General features: G+C 47.8%; 2 protein-coding genes across 2 annotated transcripts; both read left to right on the top strand.

Annotated features, from left to right (window-relative positions):
• Positions 1–1,469: 1,469 nt before the first annotated feature.
• On the top strand, positions 1,470–2,045 carry LOC117852447 (ethylene-responsive transcription factor ERF015). Its single transcript, XM_034734551.1, has one exon. It carries the CDS (start codon positions 1,470–1,472, stop codon positions 2,043–2,045), a length of 576 nt encoding a protein of 191 aa, XP_034590442.1.
• Positions 2,046–20,080: 18,035 nt separating this feature from the next.
• Positions 20,081–21,321, top strand: LOC117852446 (uncharacterized). Its single transcript, XM_034734550.2, has one exon. The coding sequence runs from the start codon at positions 20,233–20,235 to the stop codon at positions 20,911–20,913; it is 681 nt and encodes a 226-aa protein (XP_034590441.1). The 5' UTR covers positions 20,081–20,232; the 3' UTR covers positions 20,914–21,321.
• Positions 21,322–23,908: the final 2,587 nt, after the last annotated feature.

Below are 23,908 nucleotides of genomic sequence, written 5' to 3'. Positions count from 1 at the left end.
AGGAAGTACTTTTATACGGCCAAGCACAAAACATGCCCATGTTTTCTTAACTACTACACTACAGGTTGTCATCGTCCGCACCATCTAAGAAAATGTTCATCAAACACGTGTGTAAACGAGAGGATTGGAGGGCAAGCATACCACTTTAGTACATCTTTGTAACTAAAAAGGTTGATCTCTGTTTAAAACATCCACTTATATTAACACGTTTAAATTTGTTCTTTTATTCCTCTCTTCCATACCATGATAATATTCGTTCCCGTACCAATAGCGTAATTGTGTCTCTGCTAGCTGGGTCAGTTTCCAGTAGTCACTAACTAGCTTACAGGTTGAATTAGACTGATTGCATTGTTTTTTTAATGAACGTGGCAGGAGCTCTGCCTTTCAATTAAGAGCTAAAAAGAGTACTTATTTACAGATCACAATGGAGACCAAAATACCAAGACACCCTCTGCCCAAAAACGGGCAACACACACATGAAAGCACCTCAAAAATTCACCCTAGGTTTGAACTAAAGGCATGTTTGAATTGCTCTATGCACTCTCTGGTCCTTTCGGCCACCTGCAGAGCATTCGAGTGTACATTGTCGAAAATATGTCGGTTTCTCTCTTCCCACAAATTCCACATGATGTAAATAGCCATTCCATTGAAAGTTCGCCTCTGGTCATTCGTCACCCTCATTGCCATCGCTTCCCACCACTCACCAATGCTATCGTAATTGTCGGGCGCAGGCTGTTCTGGAAGAGCAGGAAGTTTTCCCAAGTGGAGACTTGGTTCCATACTGCCTGGGAGAAAGGGCAGAGCAAGCAAAGATGTTGGCCCGTTTCCAAAGGGCCATTGCATAGCACACAGGAGCTGTGATGTGGCCAGCCGCGCAATGCTAGGTTGTCCGGTGTTAGGATTTTATTTTGGATTAGGATCCAAGTGAAGAGCTTGCACTTATTTTCTGCTCAGGCTTGCTAAATGAGAGGAGGTTTGAGTTGCCGGTAGGATTCCATGAATTGTGCATGATAAGCTGATTTTGTGGAGTATTGTCCATTGCTAGCTCACATCCAGCTACAGGTGATTGAGTCGGCTGCCCCTGTATGCAACTGCACATCCCGTAGGCGAATCCAGAGCGAGACAAATTCCTCAACATGTGTCGTAGACGTGATGTTGTCACGCAAAGCCTTAACCCAGGCATTGTTCCTTGGTTCTTGACCGTTTTGTTTTTTCTTTTCACTAGCTCAAAAAGGTGTGGCGCTAGGTTTCTCGGTGCCTCGCCATCTAACCTAGACTGATTGCATTGTAATACGCTAATACTGTACTAGGGACTGAGAATGTTGAACGGCTTTTCCAAGATATTTTCATTGTGTCAAATCTGTTTGTCCTGCGCTCATACCTAGCTTATTGGAAAGGTGCTGCTATATAGTATACACTACAGGGTTGGACTTTATTTCCGCATGCACAAGCTGTGGTTAGCTCGTGACATGTCGCTGCCGCCGGAGCAGCCACACGAGCGGCGGTCGCCGTCGGGGGAGATGAATTACAAGGGCGTGCGACAGCGCAAGTCGGGCAGTTGGGTGTCAGAGGTCCGGCTGCCCAACAGTCGCGAGCGGATATGGCTGGGCTCCTACTACACGCCGGAGAAGGCGGCGCGAGCGTTCGACGCGGCGTCCCTATGCCTCCGCGGCCCCGGCGGCGCGGACGGGCTCAACTTCCCGAGCTCGCCGCCCGCTGTCCGCCGCCGCACCAACGACCGGAAGGAGGTTCTCGCTGCCGCACTGTCGCACGCGAACCAGTCGGCAGCAACGGAGAGCCCCTCGGCTAATGGAGGCGCGCCCATGGAGCGTGTGCCCACCTTGCCGCCGGCCGAGCCGAAGGTGTCCCCGGAGGCGGAGAGCACCGACTGGTCGCAGCTGTTGCCGCCTATGCCGTCGCCGATCAGAATGGGGAGCCATACCTACTTGCCGGTGTCGCCAACGGCTGCGGCGGCGGAAGACGTCGACATGGAGGAGGAGGACAGTGGCTCGTGCTATGGACTTTGGAGCCCTAGTTTCTGGTGAGTCGAGCTCGCGGCATTGATCCCGGCGACAAAGAAATTTTTCGATTCCGATCCGGTCAGTCGTCCTGTACTGGTTTCAGTTGTTAGGATGTAGCTGTTTCTTCTTCCTCTTGATGAAAAAATGTCTTCAATCTTTCCATGGCATTTGCTTGAGTTTCATCTTGTCATTTCGTGTTTTTTATGTTAATTAATTTGCACTTAGCATGTCGTAGGCCCTTGGGAAACAGCAGTATGCAACGCCGGGAGAACCGTACGTGAGCGCTGTGGCCGGCCGATAATGCAATGCACACCGAGAAGCTGAGAGATGGTTAGCATTGCCAGCGCGATTTGAGTCCCCGCGAGTATTTATCGAGTCTGACAGTCACTATGCTAATGAGCTCGCATATTGCGGTACTGTCGTTCTACCTACAGCTAACGTTTGGCAGTAGTTGACTAGTTCTCCGAGAGCAATTTTGTTTTTTATTTTATTTTGGTTTATTTTTTCTACGTGTTTATGAAACTTTTCTTATATCGGATGAAACTCTCGATCCCTTCTCTCTCCTTATAATGGTCTTGCCAAGTCAGCAAAATTGCTGATGCGACATACAATTTAATGCTCATTAGGAAACTCTCCCTTCTCTCCTTACAATGATCTTGCTAAGTCAGCAAAATTGCTGATGCGGCATATAATTTAATGTTCATTAAACTCCTACAAAACCTTTTATTAAGACCAGTTAGTGCACAATTTTATTGCATGTCACTAAGTCCGCCATGTTGGTAACTGAGCCTACTTGATGTCATGGGGTAAACTCCCCTGTCATATTTTCTCATAATAATCTTGCTAAATTAGTAAAATTGTAGATGTGGTATAAAATTTAATACACATGAAACTTTTATGAAACTCCAGTGAGACTAGCCTTCTACATAAAAGCATACGTTACATATGCAAGTTATTACTGTCTAGCTCGAGTGTGTGTGCGGAGTGAGTTCAAGGAACTCCCCTCGAGCTCGTGGCCAACAGTAATTTCTAGTTTAAACAAAAAGGACCAAAATATATATAACAGAGACTACCATGTAAGCAGACTGCATTTTAACAGTGATTGAATAGTTAAATACTATGCAAGAACACGTACTTCTAGTTTTAACATATAGAAAGGATCGTCAATGAATAAAAACTACTCAATGTAAAAAAAATAAAAATACATCAGCACCACAATGTACTCTTTGATAAAGAATGAGGATAGCAAATAGCATCTCCACTAAGTAATTATGAAACGATATCGAAAGGTCAAACGTCCACATGTCCTAGATTTTTTTAGAAGAGCAATTCTATCATACATTTTAATTCACGTTATGTAGTGATAAACGGTTTCATATGTCAAGGATATAACTGACCCAAAAAAGGTGCATGTGACAAATATAAAAAAATAAGCATCACAGATTCACAAAACTGAAACGAGAAACAAATACAACAATATAGAACAGATACATTCATACATGCTTACCTAGAGTATCAATTGCATTATGGTGCGGCCATCCTTCAGGATGGTGCTTACCATCTGACAGGTGTTTGGTACACCAGAACGGGAGTATTCTGCTGCAAAAGCTTCCCATCCTATGCTACTGTTACAAGTAGCACTTTTCCCATTATTGCAAATTTCCCAATAACAAGTGTGATGTCAACCGTTGGCAACTCTTTGCTCTGTGTTCCAACCATGTTTGAAATATCACAAGAACTGTGTTCAGGAAACAAAGATGCCAGGACTTGACAATGGAATCGATTCTCTCATCTGATTGACCAAATGCAACTTCTCTATAAACAAAGTTAGCATTTTAAACTGATGCAAAAAAGGCCCCTCACATCAAATGCTGCAGGAATCAGATATTGCTAACACAATTGAATTTGTATAAACACATTGGAATACATAGCACCAAACTTTCTAAAGAATGAATAGCGGATATACTTTCTCAACAAAATTTTCATTCAATTTTTGTAGTTGGAATTGAACTACTACAAATGCATTATATCATAGGGTGAATTAAAGATACTAAAAAAAAACTTATGTCATCTGAAAAAAAAAAGACAATAATAAGACTCAGAATCTCCTAGATTTATCTTTGTGTTCGTTCTTCTATCCTCTGATGTTACCACCTCCAGGCTCCAGTCAGGTTTACCTGGCATTCAGACAAGAAAAACAAACTGTGTTTTCTGTGTCTGAAACACCAGTTAGTCATGTTCAGTCCTCAGTCCCCACATATACGGTCCTGCCGCTCCTTTTCTGCGTTGTTGAGCAATGCAGCATGTTACGTGTCGTCCATGTGAATTTCTGAAGGGTGCCATAATGCATGTTTTCTTCTAGAGGCTAAATGTTCCACGAGTGCTCGACCGCATCATGTCCGGTCGTTCGGGCGCGCCTGTCAGTGTAGCGATGTAGGCCGGTAGTGTTCCTACTCCTACCTAGTACGAACAAAAGTAAAATAGTGCAAACCCATCGTTGACATATTTTGCCTAGATATATAGGCCAATTTGTGAGGGAAATTTGGCTAGTATTAACGGTGGTGTCCATTCCAATCCGGCATGCATGTACTCCTCCCCTAATTAGCTTGTAAAATGTTACTTCCAAACTTATTTACACTAGCCGACACCATACAACAATCCACGGGTACCTGTTCAGTCAAAATGGCATCATATACGCCCATAACCCGCGCCTCATTTCAATGCTGGATGATCACTGGGTGCTGGTGGAGTGACACCGCACTAGCAGAGAAATGGTATTTAGTGGAAAGAGCCCGATTTTCCCAACCGAGAATAAAAATTTGAGATCAAAGGTCCTGATCTTTAGTTCCGGTTATTCTGCCCGGGACTAAAGACATATATTTTATTTTGGTTGGTAATACTAATCGGGATTAAAGGGTTTTGCGCAAAAAAAATATTAGAAATTTCCGGAAGTCACAAGGCATGTGTTTTTTCACGCAAATATACACGTCCATGGTGCGTGGGATTTGAACCCACAACCTCAAGCATCACACGATCCTTCTTTACCATCTTACTTACACAGCACATGTGACTGAGTAGGGTATGCTATCCTTTTGTAGTCACCCGTGAGGGACCCTTTAGTCCCGGTTTATAACACCAAGTGGGACTAAAGGTGACCCGTCCAGGTTTGTAACACCAACCAGGACTAAAGGGTCATCTTTAGTACGGGTTGTTATTACAACCCGGGACTAGAGGGGTCTCCACGGACTATGAAATTTAGACCTGGGACTAAAGCCTCTTTAGTCCCAGCTTCAATTCGTTCCGAGATTTTTGCTAAGGATCGAAGGTATCTCTTGATGGACAAGAACAACAACCATTGCTACCGGCGGCTATAGAAATCCACCACGTGTTTTTCATTGTAGCACAACGCATGAACGCATCGGTATACGACTTAGCATCAAATACGCTCATGCAAGCTGCAGTGGAGGAGGTGGGGGTAGATGTCGGTGTTTTAGACCGGCAACCCGTCTAGGGAGTACCCAAGGTGGTCTTTTGTGTGGTGGGTGTCGTCGAGAATCAAGGAGTCGATGGTGATGCAAGGAACACGATTTAGACAGGTTCGGACTGCTAGATCACGTAATACCCTACGTCCTGTGTGTTAGTTGTATTGAACTTGTGTCGAGTTGCCCTTGTTATTTGGAGGGGGTCCCTGCTCGCCCTTATATAGTCGGGGGAGTAGGGTTACAGGGCAAGAGTCCTAGTCGAGTACATTATAGAGTCCTACTCTAACTCGGTAAAGTAGTTTCCTTTGGACTCAACTAGTCTTCGGGGGGTCCATGAAGCCTACGCGCCATGCAGAGTAGTCTTCATGTCCGAGCAGGTTTTGGATACGTTCCCTTGAGCGGGTCCGTACAAGTCTTCTGCTGGGCCCGAGGGTGCCCAGCCGACAAGCCCCCGAGTACTTTGTAGTCGAGGGGAACAGTTCTGAGTACTTGAAGAATGTCGCCCGAGTCTCCTGGTGCTCCTCGAGTACTTCTTGCTGCGGCCAACTTTCGAGTACTGGAGTTGTCCGTGACTAAAAAGTACTCTTAGCAGTTCCCGACGTTTGCTTCGAGTAACTTTTGTCTTGAAACTTTTTATATGGTAGTGTGATGACAATCGCACTCCATATGAAGTAGCCCTCGAGCCTTAGGTTGAATCAAAGAATCAGGTTGAGGGTCAAACTTGTAATTTCACTTCGACTTATCTTAGTCTTCAGAAAAAGAAAACTTTACCCAACGGGTACAGTATACGCAGCCCCCGAGCACTTGGGCGACTACTTGTAGTCGGTGAAGGGATCAATGTCTTGGTCAGAGTAGCTGTTGGACACTATCTGATGGTAAATCTACGTCGTATCTGACCGTTGCTTGATTAATGGGTGGATCCTAGAAATGCTGCTGATATAATAGGGGGGCCCAGCACTAATTCTTGGCACGCCTGTTTCAGCAGATCTGCAATTTGCGCCCTTTTGCAACACTAGCGTTGCTGCTTCTATTTGCATTGTCGCTTCCATTGTTGCCTCACCCAAGCTTTGAAGAGAAATCGTTGCGGCCTTCTTCACCCCTTTTTTCCTCAAGATTAGTTGATGCACACCAAAAAGATGGGCAAGAAGCCTAAGAAGATCCAAGGGGAGGCCACAACCACCAGCAAGAGGAGAACCAGATCCAAGAAGGGCAAGGAGCCTGAGTTGCCGGTGCCCAAGTGTGGCATGACGAACCAGACTGCGCCGCCGCCTCCTGGGGCCACTTGGCAGCATTCTGTGATGAAGGAGTCGGCAATTCAAGCCTTGGTTAATTCGAAGCTGCTCCAACCGAAGGTGGAGCTTGAGTGAAGGCCCGCATATGGAAATGCATGGCAATTCGAAGAACACCCAAGGAAACAGTGATGCTGGCTCACTTTGTCAAGAGAGGCCTGGCGGTGCCTACCTCAGACTTCTTCAGAGGTATTCTCGAGTATTATAATCTTCAGCTAGTCCATTTGAATCCGAATAGTGTGCTGCATATGGCTATCTTTGTACACTTGTGCGAAGTGTACTTGAGTACTCTACCTAGTCTGGAATTGTTTAGGAAGTTGTTTCAGTGTAAGCCACAACCCAGTGTGACTAGGACAGAAGACTTTGGAGGAGCCAGGTTTCAGTTGAGAAACTTGGGTGCGTATCTCGAGTACGACCTGCCTGATTCCCACGACGATTGGAAAAAAGATGGTTTTATATTGGGAACCATGATCCTGTCTTGCCAGTAGTCATCGGCCATGCTCCGAAACATGCGGACAACTGGGTAATGGAGCTTGAGGATACTCGTGAGATCACCGACTTGTTGGCACAGATTGTCGAGTTGAAAACTTTAGGGTTGACTAGGATCCATGTAGCTGCCGGTTTCCTCAAGCGCAGAGTACAGCCCCTACAGCAGCGTGATCAATGGGGCTTCGAGTACATGGGTTTTGATGACCCGTCGCATATGTCCCCTGAAGATGTATCCAACGATGACGTGGAGGCGTTGTTGGGTAAGTTCTTTAAGAACTATCGAGGAGTGCCAGTACTCCTAGGAGTCCTCCGACACTTCGACGGTTGGTATGGACCAGCAGAGGTATGTTTGCTTCTCTTTGTTCATTTGTGTAGCTAGAAGATGTAGTCGGTTGATTTTGTTGACGAGTAGTACTTTCCGAGTAACAATGTTGTATTGTGGTTTGTAGTCCCGGGTGCTGGCTGGTTTCTGGACCACGCCTTCCGAGGATGAGGAGGTAGCCGAGGATGAAACTGAAGATGCACCTTCCGCTCCTCCGGCTAAGAAACGCTGAGTAGTGCGAAAGAAACCCGCTACTCAGCATACTACGACTGCTTCGGACTTGACCCCCGAGGAGTCGCGAGGTACCAAGTTATGTAGTCGTGCGTTGTAATTGTTTGAGTACTTTGAGTTTCTTGTTGACTTAGTCATGTTACTTGTAGAATACTGATGATATTAGTCTGTATGTTGAAAAGGCCGTCGACTTGACTTTTGGTGATGACGAGGCTACTTCTGTTGTAGTCACAATTGCTAGAGATGCGACTGCAAGTGTCGAGGCCGTTGAAGAGCTGCTCGTGAAGGAGGCTCCATCAACCTTAGGGTCAGCAGCCCCCGAGGAGGTAGCCCTCGAGCTGGGAGCCTCCGGGCAGGCTACTGACCCAGTAGGTGATGAGGCCACAGTTTCGGTGAACGAGGTCTTAGAGCCATCGGCTGATGGAGTGGCGAACGCTGTGAAGACACCAGAAGTAGCTGCTAATGCCTCAGTTCCCGAGAATGTTACTGGCGGTGAGTACGTGATCTGTTCTGGTAGTCATGCATATGTAGTCTCAACCTTGGTTCTTTCAGGACTTGGCGAGAATGTGGAGGACTTTCCTCCCGTGGCCCCTGGAGGCGTGTTCGTCTGCCACCGCGATCAGCCCGGTAAGGACTTGTGTAGTCTTTTCTTTTGTTTGATGATTTTTGTAATCTGTAGCCGGATGATAATCTTGTGACTTGATCGATCCAGGGATGCCGAAGACATAATTCCCGTCGAGGTGGAGGTGGAGGTTGAGGCTGGTTTGTCGACTACCGTTCCTGAGCCCGTAGTCGGCTTGACTATGGATGATGCACCTGAGATCGAAGACACAAGTCTCGTGGGTGCTACCATGACTATGCTGCAAGAGGTCATCTGCTCGGTGGGGGACCTTACAGTCCCCGAGAGTTCTGGAGGTGTGCCGCCTACAACGGCTGAAGTTGCGTCGACTATGAGCGTGACTGGTGCTGATGCCCTGGCACTGATTGTTGCGGCAGGAGTAGGCGAACCCGGCGCAACTGGTATGTTACTGGATCAGAGATGTTGTTGAGGGGGAGCTCCCTTATACCCAGTAGCTAGCCTTGATTTTTCTTGTCAGGGTCTGTTATGAGTAAAGTGCCGGAGCCTCTAGTCGTCAAGAGCACTGGGGGTCCGGTACTCGAGCTGCCACCAGAGTCGGAGATCAAGAGAGCTATCCAGAGCTTTCAGGTGCGTATATAACCCATTTCCTTCGAGTAATTTTATTTTGACAAGTCTTGATGCTTGTGTTATGTTGTTGTAGGATTTGTATGATAAGTCCTAGAAAAATACTCGGGCTCTTCAGGAGCGCGGTGAAGCTGTACAGAAAGTGGCGCAATTCAATCAAGAGTGTCACCGCCTTACGGATTCCTTGAGAGTTCATGAGGAGGCCGCAAAGTCTTTTGCGATTGAGAGGAGCGATCATGAAGTCCTTCAGGAGCGACTGGAGAATCGCTATAGATCTTTGAATTAGAGATATCAGAGTGAGTACTCGTAGTTGTTGAGTATGTTTAATCGTAGTCGTAGATTCTTCTCTAATTTGTGTGTTGCTTGACGCAGAGCTCAAAGGCAAGTAGGCCACTGCGAGTAGCCAACTGCTTGACTGGAGAAATGCTCACGACTGGGTAGCCGATGAGGCTGTCCGCCTTAGGGCATCACTGGCTGAAAATCAGGCGGCTTATGAGTGCAAGAAGGAGAGAAAGCATCGGATGGGAGTGATGTTGGCGTTGGCGTTGGCTATGATGTCCTGTAGAGGTCATGCTAGAACTATGGAGAAGCTGAAGAGTGATCTCCAAGAGTTGACTAGTGCTGCTCAGGATGCAGTCAATGCTATTGCTCCACCCAGAAATGATGCTGAGCTTCGCTTGTTGGTCAAGAGACTAAGAGTTGCCCCGGGTAGAGTCGCTGAACTGTGCAAGACTGTCTATAAGCAAGTCCTTGCAGTTGTCAAGTCGTATTACCCGAGGGCAAACTTGTCGGTGGCTGGAGATGGTATTGCCCGGAACTGCACAGAGGACGCATATGCGCAGTATCTTGAAGAGACTGAGCCCATTGCGGCGAGGATGACCGAGTTCATATCTTTGGAGGAACCCTAGTCATTTGAACTCGTGTTGTATTTTTTGCCGAATACTTGTGGATGCACTCGAACAATTGTCTTGCAAATCTTGCTCTGTCGAGAAATTTGAATTTTGGTGTGATTGATGATCTTTCCTGGAGAATTGTTGCTTGACCTTGTAGTTGGAAAAATAAATCCGAGTAATCGAGTAGTTGTAGTATCCGGTGTGGTCTTCGATTATTGGAGTTACTGATGAGGGTACTGTAGCTATTATTGCCTTGTATTTGAGAGGGTGCACGGGTACACTGTTCACTTTTGTCTGTTGTGCTCAGTGTAGTCACATGCATGGAGTTAAGTCGTCTGTCTGGCCTTTGTCAGCGTCTGAGGCTATTTGTCACGAGCGAGCAGTAACTGCGTGCAGTTAGCAGTTGCAACCCTTCGGCTATAAATGAGCCTCTAGGTACTCGATCAGTATCATGCTCTTCAGTATAGCGATGGCTTGCTTCAGGTTGCTATTGTTTAATAGTAAAGAGCTTTCAATGAGTGTCCCGGTGCTACAACATTCCTCGTAGATTAGTGCCACCTTCCCTCCACATAATGTCACGCTCGTATGGATAGCTGCGATGCTAGAAGAATCCTCGTATGAGGGTTTGCCGCATGCCTCGTCTTGCAACTCGTGATCCAGCTTAGTTCGTGCTGGAACTCGCAAGTGAAGGATGATGAGCTCCGCGGTCTTTATCCAGCTGCCTGATTAGAGGTGGAGGTGTGACATATGGTAAGGACTTGTGCGCTGAAGCTATCCAGGGAGCAGCTTTGTGACACCCGGTCCAATTTGGTCAGCCCAGTGTGGCCCATGAGCGCAGGTGCGCATGTTTAGTACCACCTTGCTAGTTAAGCTAGGGTGGAGCCAACTTATAAGCCTTTGTCAACCAGCCATAGCACCTTCGGGTTAACCCTTTTACACGAAGCGAGGACGAAAGTGTAAGCAGGGTGCTATGTGTACGCGTGCTCGCCCCTCGGAAGGGCTGGGCGGTGTGACTTTGGAGGACGAAGTGTTACAAATGGTATCAGAGCTGACCCTCATGGTTGCACGTACGGGTCAGTGTGGGCATATGGTGCATTGCGCGTGTGGGCTCTAGATGGGCCACACGGCATGGCATATGGCAGCAGCACTGGACGTACGATTGTGCGCTAAGAGAGTACGTTCCTGTACATTTGCCCATGTGTGGGTGAGTTGGACCGACCCTCACGGTTGCGTGTACGGGTCAGTGTGCGGGCATATGACGCATGACTTGTGTGGGCTCTGGATGGAACACACAGCATGGCATATGGCGTCGGCACTGGACATACGGTACTGACGAGGATGTCGGGTTCTTTGAGGGGGGGTGAATGTGACACCCGGCCCAATTTGGTCGGCCCAGTGTGGCTCATGAGCGCAGGTGCGCATGTTTAGTACCACCTTACTAGTTGAGAAAGGGTGGAGCCAACTTATAAGTCTTTGTCAACCAGCCATAGCACCTTCGGGTTAACCCTTTTACACGAAGCAAGGAGGAAAGTATAAGCAGGGTGCTATGTGTACACGTGCTAGCCCCTCGGAAGGGCTGGGCGGTGCGGCTTTGGAGGACAGAATGTTACAAGCTTTGGGGAGTGTGCTTCATCTTCCTGGTGCTTTTGTTCCTGATCCTGTGTCGGGTACCCTTCCTATCGCCGTCGAGGGAGCAGCGGTGAAGAAGTACCTGGTGTTCCGGTTGTCAGGAGGAGGAACCAGGGTACAACTGCCTATTGTGCAGCTTCCTTGTGTGCAGGTTCTGCCTTTTAACACTGCTTGCACCTTGGTAGTCCAGCGGTCACCAGGCTCAAGTGTACCATTGTGATGAAGTTGAGGCCTGGGACTTCTGTTGTAACTGCCATAGGTAGTTGCTTGCAGTCATTGTTGTGCAATTGTGTTCTACTTTGTATATTCTGACTCTATTGGGTAGTCGATTGTAATCCTGCGGAGTTTCGTTAATGCGAAAAGTGCAAGTATGAAATGAAGTGAGTTTGAGTATTCCTTGACTGATGATTGCGGCAGTCTTGTGCCTTTGAAGAACAAGTGACTAGCACCGTAGTCGTGGCTTGTTATCATAAGTCGTGGGTAAAGCGTTGTAGCCCAGTAAGTGGAATGACTTGAGTCATGGCTTTGTGAAGCCGCTTAGACTTGTAGAGACGAGTCGACGAGAGAGTGTTGAAACTCGTAGAGCTGAAGAGCTTGAGTGGTTGTGAATAGCCAACGAGTTGCGATAACTCGAAGAGACTTGATGAAAACAAGTCAAGGGTGGAGCACTGGGGCTCGTGGAGCTAAAGAGCTCGAGTGGTTGTGAATAGCCAATGAGTTGTGATAACTCAAAGAGACTTGATGAAAACAAGTCGAGGGTGGAGCGTTAGGGCTCGCGGAGCTGAAGAGCTTGAGTGGCTGTGAATAGCCAACGAGTTGTGTAACTCGAAGAGACTTGATGAAAACAAGTCGAGGGTAGAGCGCTGGGGCTTTCGGAGCTGAAGAGCTCGAGTGGTTGTGAATAGCCGACGAGTTGTGATAACTCGAAGAGACTTGATGAAAACAAGTCGAGGGCGGAGTGCTGGGGCTCACATAGCTGAAGAGCTCGAGTGGCTGTGAATAGGCGAGCGGAGGCAAAGATAAGTAGTGTTCGGCAAAGAACTTTGTTTTTTAATAAACTGTGGGTGAGGACCCGAGTACATGTCTTGTAGTCTGCTACGGGTAGTAGCGACACAGATGCTCTATATTCCAAGAGTTTGGTACTTCTACGCCTGAGAGTTCCTGTAATCGGTACGATCCAGTTCCTGTGACTTATATGATGTAGGGACCTTCCCATGGCGAGTTGAGTTTGTGCAGCCCTGATGTGTCTTGAATGCGCTTGAGGACCATGTCACCCACGTTAAAGGAACGTTCCTTGACATTACGGTCGTGATAGTGTCGTAGCCCATCAAGATATCTGGCTAACTGAACCAGTACTACACATCTTGTTTCTTCCAGACTGTCTAGGTCTAGGCGCCTTGTTTTCTCTGATACTCCTTCGTCATACTGCTCAACTGTGAGAGATTGCAACATTACGTCTGTAGGGAGGATGGCTTCTGACCCATATACGAGGAAGTAGGGAGAGTACCCAATAGGCTTGCATGGTTGAGTGCATAGTCCCCAAAGAACATTGGGTAGTTCTTTGAGCTATTTGCCACCTTTCGTTTTGCTAATGTCATGCCGCCTTTTCTTGAGAGCTTCGAGTAACATGCCGTTGGCACGCTCGACTTGGCCGTTGGCCCTTGGTTGAGCGACGGAGACATATCATCCATCAATTCCGCTGTTCTCGCTGTATTCCCAGAAGTCGTGATTGTTAAAGTTGGATCCCAAATCAGTGATGATCCTGTTAGGGAAGTTGTAGCAATGTACGATATCATCTAGTAAGTCAAGGACTCGGTCGGCCTTGGGGCAAGTGACGGGTTTGATTTCAATCCACTTGGTGACCTTGTCAATGGCTACGAGTACTCGATTGAACCCTCTTGGCGCAGTTGGGAGTGGACCAATCATGTCAAGCCCCGAGCATGCAAAGGACCATGTTGGAGGTATTGTGATGAGCTTTTAGGCGGGGACATGCTGTTGCTTTGGCAAAGAATTGGCAGCCTTGGCATCTGCGGACTAGTTGTTTTGCGTCGACCAGCCTGGCCAGTAGAAGCCTGCTCTGAAAGCTTTGCCTACGATCGTTCGTGAAGAGGCATGATTCCCACATATTCCTTTGTGTAGTTCTTCCAAGATTTCTTGACCTTCTCTCGGGTGACACATTTCATGAGTATTCCTAAAGATGCGCTCCTTCTGTAGAGCTTGTCTCCAATAGAACATAGCTCTTGCCTCGTCGCGAGACTTGTTCAGCTTGGTCCTTGTCGGAAGGTAGCTTTTGTTTTTTGATGTAGTCGATGAACGGTGATCTCCAGTCAACTTCGATCATCATATTTTCTCGGTTGGGTTCTGGAGGTTTTGTGTTGGTAGTTGCTGGATTAGCTTGTTCTGGTATGGAAGGCTTGCGAAGCTCGTGTACAAAAATGCCTGCTGGAACTTCTGCATGGGTTGAGCCCATTTTTGATAACACATCAGCAGCTACGTTGTTGTTGCGGATGACATGGTGAAACTCAAGGCCTGAGAACTTATTCTCTATCTTGCGGATTTCCTTGCAATAGGCGTCCATGTTTTCCTTGTTGCGATCCCACTCGTCATTGACTTGGTTAATGACAACTAGCGAGTCACCATATACTAGTAGTCGTTTGGTACCGAGTGATATTGCAAGACGAAGGCCATGTAGAAGTGCTTCGTACTTGGCTTCATTGTTTGCGACTTCCCAAAAGATCTGGAGAACATATTTGAGTTGTTCACCTTTTGGAGAAATCAAGAGTACTCCTGTGCTAGCGCCTTCAAGCTTGAGGCAACCGTCGAAATACATAACCCAATGTTCGGGCCTTTCAACTAGTGTTGGTACTTGGTTTTCCCTCCACTCCGCCATGAAGTCAACCAAAGCTTAGGATTTGATAGCTGTTCTGGGTTTGAAGTTTAGAGACAGAGCTTCGAGTTCTACTGCCCACTTGGAGATTCTACACATTGCATCCTTGTTATGAAGTATTTCGCCGAGCGGGAAGTTGGTGATGACGGATATGCTGTGTTCTTGAAAGTAGTGTCGCAGCTTCTGTGAGGTGAGCAGGATTGCGTAGAGTAGCTTCTGCACCAGTGGGTACCGAGTTTTGGAGTCTGAGAGTACCTCACTGACGAAGTAGACGGGCCTCTGGACTTTGTAGACGTGGCCTGGTTCAGACCTTTCGACTACTACTGTTGTGTTGACAACATGAGTAGCAGCAGCTATGTATAGGAGCAAGTCCTCGTTTGGAGATGGAGCCGTGAGGATTGGTGGTTTCGACAGGAAGTCCTTGAGCTATGTCAAAGCTTTGTCTGCCTCCTCTATCCATTGAAATTTATCTTGTTGTTTGAGTAGTTTGAAGAAGGATAATCCGCGTTCTCCAAGTCTTGAGATGAATCGATTGAGGGCTGCCATGCAGCCTGTAAGCTTCTGCACATCCTTGATGATAGCTGGAGCTTTCATATTTGTGATGGCAGAGATTTTCTCCGGGTTGGCCTCAATGCCACGGTGACTAATGATGAATCCGAGTAATTTTCCTGAGGATACACCGAAAACACATTTTGTAGGGTTGAGTTTCCATCGGAACGCTCGTAGGCTTGCAAAGGTTTCTTCTAAGTCTGCAACTAGATCATCTGATTTTCTTGTTTTGACGACTACGTCGTCTACATAAGCTTCTATGTTGCGGTGTAGTTGCTTCTCGAAACACATCTGGATGGCACGTTGATAGGTCGCACCTGTGTTTTTTAGCGTAAAAGATATTGTTTTGTAGCAAAATGCTCCAAACGGGGTGATGAAAGCTGTTTTGACTTGATCTTCTTCTTTGAGGGCTATTTGATGATAGCCTGAGTAGCAGTCGAGAAAGCAGAGCAATCCACACCCAGCTGTAGAGTTGACTACTTGGTTGATCCTGGGTAGTCCAAAGGGGTCCTTTGGGCAATGCTTGTTAAGGTCTGTGTAGTCGACGCACATCCTCCACTCATTGTTCTTGTTGCGAACGAGTACAGGGTTGGCTAGCTAATCAGGGTGGAAAACCTCCTTGATAAACCCTGCTGCGAGTAGTTTGGCTAGTTTTTTTTATTGCATCTCTTCTGTCTTCGGCGAACCTTCGTAGTCATTGCCTTTTTGGGGTAGCTTTGGGGTCGACGTTTAATGAATGCTCGATCAGCTCCTTAGGCACACCAGGCATGTCAGCTGGCTTTCAAGCGAAAATGTCATGGTTAGCCCGAAGGAAACTGACGAGTGCGCTTTCCTATTTACGGTCTAGCCCTGTTCCAATCAGGGTTGTCTTGGATGAGTCACTAGTCTAAAGATCGACGGGTTTGAAGTCTTTTTCGCTTGCTGGTTTCACCTTAGTCGATCCCGACTTGTTTTCTGGGATCTCGAGTTTTGTGGGGTTGAGTTTCTTTGATGTTGTGAAGACTTGTTGCATGGAATTGGGTGCTTGAGAAGTCGCTGCGATTTCGACAGCTTCCGTGTTGCACTCGTACGATCGCCTCAAGTCTCTACGTCGTGTCAACTCGCCCTTAGGTCCTGGCATCTATAGTACCAGGTACACGTACTGTGGTATAGCCATAAACTTGGCCAGGGCTGGTCTTCCGAGTATGGCGTGGTAAGAAGTTTCGAAGTCGGCAACCTTAAACCTGATGTAGTCGGTTCGGTAATGTTCCTTGGTGTCGAAAGTGACTGGTAGGACAACTTGTCCTAAAGGTATGGCAGCATTGTTTGGGACAATTCCGTAAAATGGTGAGTCCGTTGGAGTAAGCATGTCTATGACGTCGAGGCACATTCTCCTTAATGTCTTGGCAAAAATGACGTTGAATTTGCTTCCGCCATCGATGAGTACTTTGGTAAGTCTTAAACCTGCGACGATAGGATCGAGTACAAGAGGGAATCGTCCTGGTTCTGAGAAACTTGTCCATTGGTCCTTTCTGCTGAAAGTTATGGGTACTTCAGACCATTTGAGTGGTGTAGGAGCTGCTGGCTCGATAGCCATAATCTCTCTAAGTACTAGCTTATTGGACTGCTTGGATGCGGTACCTGGGATTCCACCAAAAATGATGTTGACTGTCTTAGAGGCAGTTTGGAACTTGCCTTCACCTTCGTTAGCTTCGTCGACTTTGCCTTTACCCTTGTCCTTCTTTTGACCAATGTCTTCGGGAGGGGGTGGTGCGGTTAATTCTTGCATTACTCGGCGCATGTTGTAGCAATCAATCGCTGAGTGCTTGCTGTTTGGATGCCATGGGCATTGCTTTTTGAGTAACTCGGTGAAGGAGGATCCATCATTACGTTTGTGTGACCCTTTCTTGCCTGGGTTGGACATAGCCGCGACAGTGTTGTCAGGTTTGCGCTTGCGGTTCTGATTACCCGAGTAGTTGTTTCGAGTGTCATTGTTGCGGTTTCTATCTTGTTCATGATTGTTGTTATTGTTGTCGCCACTGCGGTTGCGATGAGAGCCGAATCTCTCACGCTCTTTGTCTTCTTCATCTGCCCATTGTTGCACCATGATTTTGAGATCTTTGACAGTGGCTGGACGACGTCTGCCAAAGTCCTGGTATGTTTGACGATCGTAGAGGCCATTTTGAAAGCACTCGATGACGTCCCCTTCTGAAATGTCGACTACTATAACCTTCTTTTCAAAGAAACGACGTATGTAGTCACGAAGTGTCTCGCTTTCTTTCTATTTGACTTGGCTTAGGTCAATTTTGTTGCCTGGGCGAGACATGAAACCCACGTAATTATTAGTGAAAGCCTTCGTCAAGTCTTCCTAGGAATCGATCGACTCGGGCTTGAGTGACTCGAGCCATGTTAACGGCGCGGGTTCCATGCATATGGGGAAGTGAATGACCTTTGTATCATCATTACCCCCAGCTGCTTGAATTGCTAGTGAATAGCATCGTAGGCATTGAACTGGATCTTGCTTGCCATCGTACTTGGTGATCCCCGTCGGCTTGAACTTCTAGGGTAATTTAGTCTTCATTACCCGTGTGGTGAAGGCGGGGAAGTGATCATAGTCATTGGCTTCGTGTTCGCGTTCGCGACGATAGTTGTTATTGAGTACCTCTCTTAGGTTGCTGAAGATTGAGGCTTCGTGATCAGCTCTATGGTGGCGAGGGCTCTTTGCTGAGTTGGTGCAACTAGCCTCTCCTACATCCCTGTTTCGCGTTGGGGCCTCGCGTTCATCTCTACTTTGCCTTCGGCTGTGTTGTCTTGGCTGGTTGACTACTTCGTGACTGTTTCTTGGAGCCTCGTGATTGCCACCGTGAACTGCAACATCTCTGCTGCCATCTTGGTGGGCCGAGTTGCGAGGAATAGATGGGATCGGTGATTCCTTATCAAGTACTTTGTAAGCTTGTTTTGCGAGTTGTGCTATTAACTCGTTGCCCCTTTTCGCAAGTTGTGTTGTTAACTCGTTGTCTCTGTCGTGAGGTATGAGAGTTGATATGAGATTGATCGAGGCAATTGCTGCGAGTGGAGTGTTGTGCTCTCGAGCTTGCACTGCATCGAATGCTCTTTCGAGGTTCACGATAGGAATGTTCATAGCTAGTAGTCGGCGACGATCTACTCGGGCAGCATTGCGTGCCCTTCTTTTCTCTGTTCAGAGGTTTCACCTTGCAGGGCGTTAGCTGACAACTCATCTTGTGAGACGTCGTCGAGTTGTCCAACCCATCGAGTAGTTTTTTGGTGGCTGGCACCTGCGTCGTTGTTTGGTGACGTGATGACGAAGATTTCTCTATCCGAGTAGTAGCTTCCAGAGCTTGATGTTGCAATCTCCGTAGTGCTTCCTTCTTCGTGGGTTGAAGTAAGCGGGATACCCTCTTGATACGGGAGGTTGTTCATGTGAGTGACAAGGCGTGACTCGTAATCTTAGGTAAGGAACGGTGGTTTCATCCCAGGCCAATAAACAAATCTACCTCTCGGAGTTGAAGTAATTATCAAGCCTTGAGCTGGGCATGATAAAAGGATCTCTTGGATGGAGTCCGAGTCGTAGTCACAGTCTTCAACTGACTCGAGTTCGGGTTGGACTTGGTTAAGGAGTTCTTGGCAGACTGTGGCTGCGTTGCGGAGTCCAATTGGGAACCGACTTTGGGTTGGAGTCGGTTTGCATGATGACTTAGACGCCAGCTGGCGTTTGCTAGTCCGAGGCGTAGCCGAACTCGATGTCGTTGACGTTGAAATTTTTTATTTTCCCGATGGAATCCTCTGCTTCTTGACGATCAGAGTTTTCGTCAGGACGCTTCTTCTCCTGGTTGTTAATAATGTAGCGTTGAAAAGATTCAGCGCCGTCGGCGATGCAGAGCCAGGAGCCAAAGACGAAAGTTGCATCCGCTTTGAAGGCGAACACAAGCTTGATGACGACCGGTGCCATCGATCTCGCGTGGAGAAACTCAACGACTGCCCCTACCTGGCGCGCTAGCTGTCGGTGTTTTAGAATGGCAACCCGCCTAGGGAGTACCTAAGGTGATCTTTTGTGTGGTGGGTGTCGTCGAGAATCAAGAAAGTTGATGGTGACATAGGTTTGGGCCGCTACCAACTGTCGATGTTTTAGAATGGCAACCTGCCTAGGGAGTACCTAAGGTGGTCTTTTGTGTGGTGGGTGTCGTCGAGAATCAAGAAAGTTGATGGTGACACAAGTTTGGGCCTTTTGTATGGTGGGTGTCGTCGAGAATCAAGAAAGTTGATGGTGACAAAGGTTTGGGCCGCTAGATCGCGTAATATCATACATCCTGTGTGTTGGTTGTATTGAACTTGTGTCGAGTTGCCCTTGTTGTTTGGAGGGGGTCCTTGCTCGCTCTTATATAGTCGGGGAATAGGGTTACAGGGCAGGAGTTCTAGTCGAGTACATTACAGAGTCCTACTTTAATTCGGTAGAGTAGTTTCCTTTGGACCCGACTAGTCTTCGGGGGTCCATGAAACCTACGCACAGTTATCTTCATATCCGTTTTTCGGGTATATTTCCTTAAGCGGGTCTGTACAAATTTTTTGGTGGGCCTGAGAGTGCCCAGCCGACAGTAGACTCCAAACGAACACAGCGCCTTCATTTCCTGGACCTATTGGAGCCGAAACGTCGTATTCCTACTCGTTTGCGGTTTCCGACGGCAGGGAGCTTCTCGATGCTTCTACTGTATAACGCTACTGTATAACGCCAATCCGAGCTGTCCGTTCGAAGGTGTACAAATGCCAGCTGTCATCGCGCCACCCAAGAAGAAGAACCAGTGGACCACCATGGCCCACATCACCCGACGTGGGCCCGCCCGCTTCCTGTCGTTTTAGAAAAAAAAAAGATTCACGATGGCAGTCAAGTAGTCAACAGTCGACACGACCACACAAGTGGGTCCCATCCTCGTACCCCCGCACAAGTTGGACGTACTCACGTACAGCGAGGCAAGCCCATGTACACGTCGCCGTCCCACTCGGCGGCGCCCCCGGTTTCGCCGCGCCAAACCGAACCGTATATAAATCCAGCGAACTCGCGGCCGCCAGCCTCGAAGCCACCACCTCGAGCAGCAGCCCTGCAGACTGGAGCTCTCAAGCTAGCTACCTACCTGCGACGCACAGCTAGCGGCTAAGCGGCTTTGTACTCTTTGGGCTCGTGGCAGCTGTTGCTCGATCGGTGCTCGTGCTGAACTGCTGGTTGGTTAGCTCGTGACCGATAATGCCGGCGACGGGGTCGTCGTCGTCGACGCCGGCGAGGGATCGGAATGAGCCATCGCCGTCGGGCCAGAGGAGGTACAGGGGCGTGTGGCGGCGCAGGCTGGGGAGGTGGGTGTCGGAGATCCGCCTGCCCAACAGCCGCGACCGGATATGGCTCGGATCCTTCGACACCCCGGAGAAGGCGGCGCGCGCGTTCGACGCGGCGCTCGTCTGCCTCCGCGGCCCCGGCGCCGTGCACGGGCTCAACTTCCCGGGCTCGCCGCCGGACGTCGGCCGCCGGACCAGCGACTCGCGGGAGGTGTGCGCCGCCGCAGTGTGGCATGCCAACCACGCCACCACCCCGGCCAATGACGACGGCGCGCCAATGGAACGCGTTGCCGCTGCGTCCCATCATGCCAGCCAAGCAGCCGGCGCCGCTGCTGCGCCGGAGCACGACCGCGGCGGCGTGCCAGTGGAAAGTGTGGCCGCGCCGGCCCCGCTGCAGCTGTCCGCGCAGAGGCTCGACTGGTCGCAGCTGGTAGCCAACCCGCCGCCGCTCTACTCGCCGACCGTGACAGGAAGCCATACGTACCTGCCGATCTCGTCGACGGCGGCGCCACCAGACGACTTGGACGAGAACGATGACCGTCCATGCCCTGGCCTTTGGAGTTTTGATTCTGGTGGCTCCTGCTCTCGTCACTGATCACGTTGACGTCGAGAGCGGACAACGGCGGCTCAATTTTTGGCGACACTGAACTATCGCGACTAGCGATATTTTCTGGACCTTGTCAGTTTTCTTCTCATGATAGTGTCATGTGTCACCAGTCAATTAGTCAACAGTCCGTCACTCCATGCATTTAGGTTTGGTGAAAACTTTCCTCTCTACCATTTCAAGATAAGACAACTCCCTTTTCTAGTTTTCCTTTTCTAGAGAGAAAGCCTTGGCAAAAATAGGTTTCGTACTGGGAATAGCAGAGAGTAGAACACTGGTGTGTTCAGTTTTGTAGCTTCCATATTGGATTCTTCATTTTTTTAAAAAGAGACAAATAGTTGATTTTTTTATTAAGATAATTAAAGTTCAGTTTTTATATAAGTAATCTCAGTTGATATACTCACAGTGCTTCATTAGTTTACAGTTGGAGAACCACAATAAGGCTGCAGTGATTATTTTCTGGAGAAGTGATTTCATTTTCCCCCAACGCTGCCAAATTAAACTAGGAGCCGAAGTGAAATATTTCTGGTAATTGATGAAAGCTTCAACCTTTGGAGCCAAAGCTTCCATGCCCTCCAAAATGTTGCCAGTTCGCCAAACGAATATAATACAGTAATGCACTGTAGGGTCTCTCCCAGTGCTTTTGAATCTTGATAGATACAGTTACATCTTCAGTACAGGACTCAAAATATCGCAAGGTAAAAGAATTCCACGAAGCATATGTGTAAGTCGCTACCTATGCTGCTAAAACTGACCACGTCGTGTAGTCTACGTGGTCCCGTCATCGTGTCCCCGCACACGTTGGACGGACAGGTAGGCGAGCCCCTATACACGTCACTGTCCCACTCGGCAACCCCGGCCGGTTTCGCTACGCCAAACCGAACCGAATAAATCCGGCGAGGAGGACCAGCTAGCACCTAGCGGCCCCTCTGTAGACTAGACTTCTGGAGCTGTACCTACGAGACCGGACAAATGGCTCATTTCTTGGCGACCTTGAACGATCGCGACACCTGTAGTCACTTAGGACTAGGAAGTAGTGATATTTTTTTTCTGGATCCTTCGTGCATCAGAGGGATCACCTGCTTGGCGGTTTTCTTCTCATCATAACATTGCCACCCCTCAACTGTCAATAATTAGTCAACAGTCCGTCACGTCAGTAACAGTTATACGTGGCAGACATTGTTCAGTTACGTAGCTTCCATTCAATTGATTCTTCATTGTAAAAAAAACATCAGTTGGTTTTATTTATTAAGAAAATAAATCTCATTTTTTATAAGTAACCCAGTTGACATAGACAATTCATACCGATATACTAGTGCGTGCTTCAGTAGTTTACGGTTGGAGCACCACAATAAATAGGGGCTAGTTGCAAACTGAGCGTAACTTAACCTGCTCACCAGAATTCGAGTCCTCGACTCGACACTGGTGCTCGCATTTTCCTAAATTTATTTCAAGATTTAACCGGCGTTATTCTTTCAGTGGTAGGTGACGTGTCCGTCGATAGCGAGGCGTCAGTAGTGACTTCGTCAATCTCGAGAATCTGACGACTCAGTTTCTCGGAGGTACTCATAGGGTAAGGTTGTGTACGTGTATCCATAGGGTTGATTGTGCGTGCATTTGTGAGCGTCTGCGTTTGTACTATGTTTTGTAAAAAAATAAATAAGGCTAGCTGCTTTGAATATTTTCTAGAAAAGTGATTTCTTTTTTTCAATGCTGCCAAAACAAGGCAAACTAAACAGCAAGATTCCAAACTAAACGGACTTCATATATCGCCAGGTAACGTGTGAGGACATGATTTTTTTTTAATAAAACATCTTGATAGATAGACTTACATCTTCAGTAAATGACTCAAATATCGTCAGGTAAATGGATTCTATGATCCATATGTAACTCGTTACCTTAACCATGTGCAATCGTAGTCGTAGAGGTTGGCGACATTTCTTTTTCACTAAAGAAACTGACCAAGTGGTCCCGTCCTCGGGTCCCTGCACACGTTGGACGGACAGCTAGGCAATGGAAGCCCCTGTACACACGTCACCGTCCCACTCGGCCAATCCGGTTTCACGGCGCCAAACCGGACCGCGTAAATCCGGCGCGCAAACCAGAGCAAACCCTGTAACACTGGAGCTCTCTACCTATCTGCGTCATGCAGCGCGGCAGCGCAGCTTGTGGTGCAGTGGCAGCAGTGCAGACACGTGTCAGGTGCGGCGGCGCCGCCGACCCTGCTGCAGGTGTCCATCGAGCTTCTTGACTCAGCTGGTGGTTCATGCTGCCGTCACTGATCACGTTGGCGATGAACTGGACAAACGCTAAATTTTTGGACACCTAGTCACCTAGTTATAGCTATAGTGATATTTTGTGGACCTTCTGTGCGCTAGATGAGGTATAGTGTCACTTGTCTGTCAGTCTCCTCCTCATGACGTTGACACCAGTCAATTAGTCCCGCATGCATCCTTTTAGTGAAATCTTTCCTTTCTCAAGTAGTTTCATTTTCTCTCTCTCTTTCTTTTTTTAAGGAAGTAAGTTACCTTTTAGGGAGGTCGTTCTTGGCAACATCAAGAAAAGAAGGTGTTGGGCAGAAAAGAAGGTCGATAGCTGAAAAGATACCAGTGAGATGTGTGTTCAGTTTCATAGTTTCCATCTCAGTTGGCTTACCATTTGTAGAGAAAAATATCAATTGATCTTCTTCATCGAAAAAAAAAATTAAAGGGCTTCATATTACACTTGCAACACCACATCGAATAGGGCTGCAGTGAATATTTACCAACACATCATATTGCATTGTTAACCTGAAACGCGAGCTATGAAGTTGGAACAGCTCCACACAGTTAAAAATCTAGCAAAAGTAGTGGGTACAGCTGATTAAACATGGTGTTTAATCCACCACCTGCTCAGATTTTCTCAACGAATGAGATCTTCGCGACAAACTATATGGCCAAGGCCAACCACATGAACATTCAGTCCTTAGCGCTAGTGCAAGCATATA

Source organism: Setaria viridis, chromosome 4, assembly GCF_005286985.2.
Source record: "Setaria viridis chromosome 4, Setaria_viridis_v4.0, whole genome shotgun sequence".
Taxonomy (NCBI): Eukaryota; Viridiplantae; Streptophyta; class Magnoliopsida; order Poales; family Poaceae; genus Setaria; species Setaria viridis.
The sequence above is the reverse complement of the archived record's forward strand: the minus strand, read 5'-3'. Positions and strand labels throughout refer to the sequence as shown.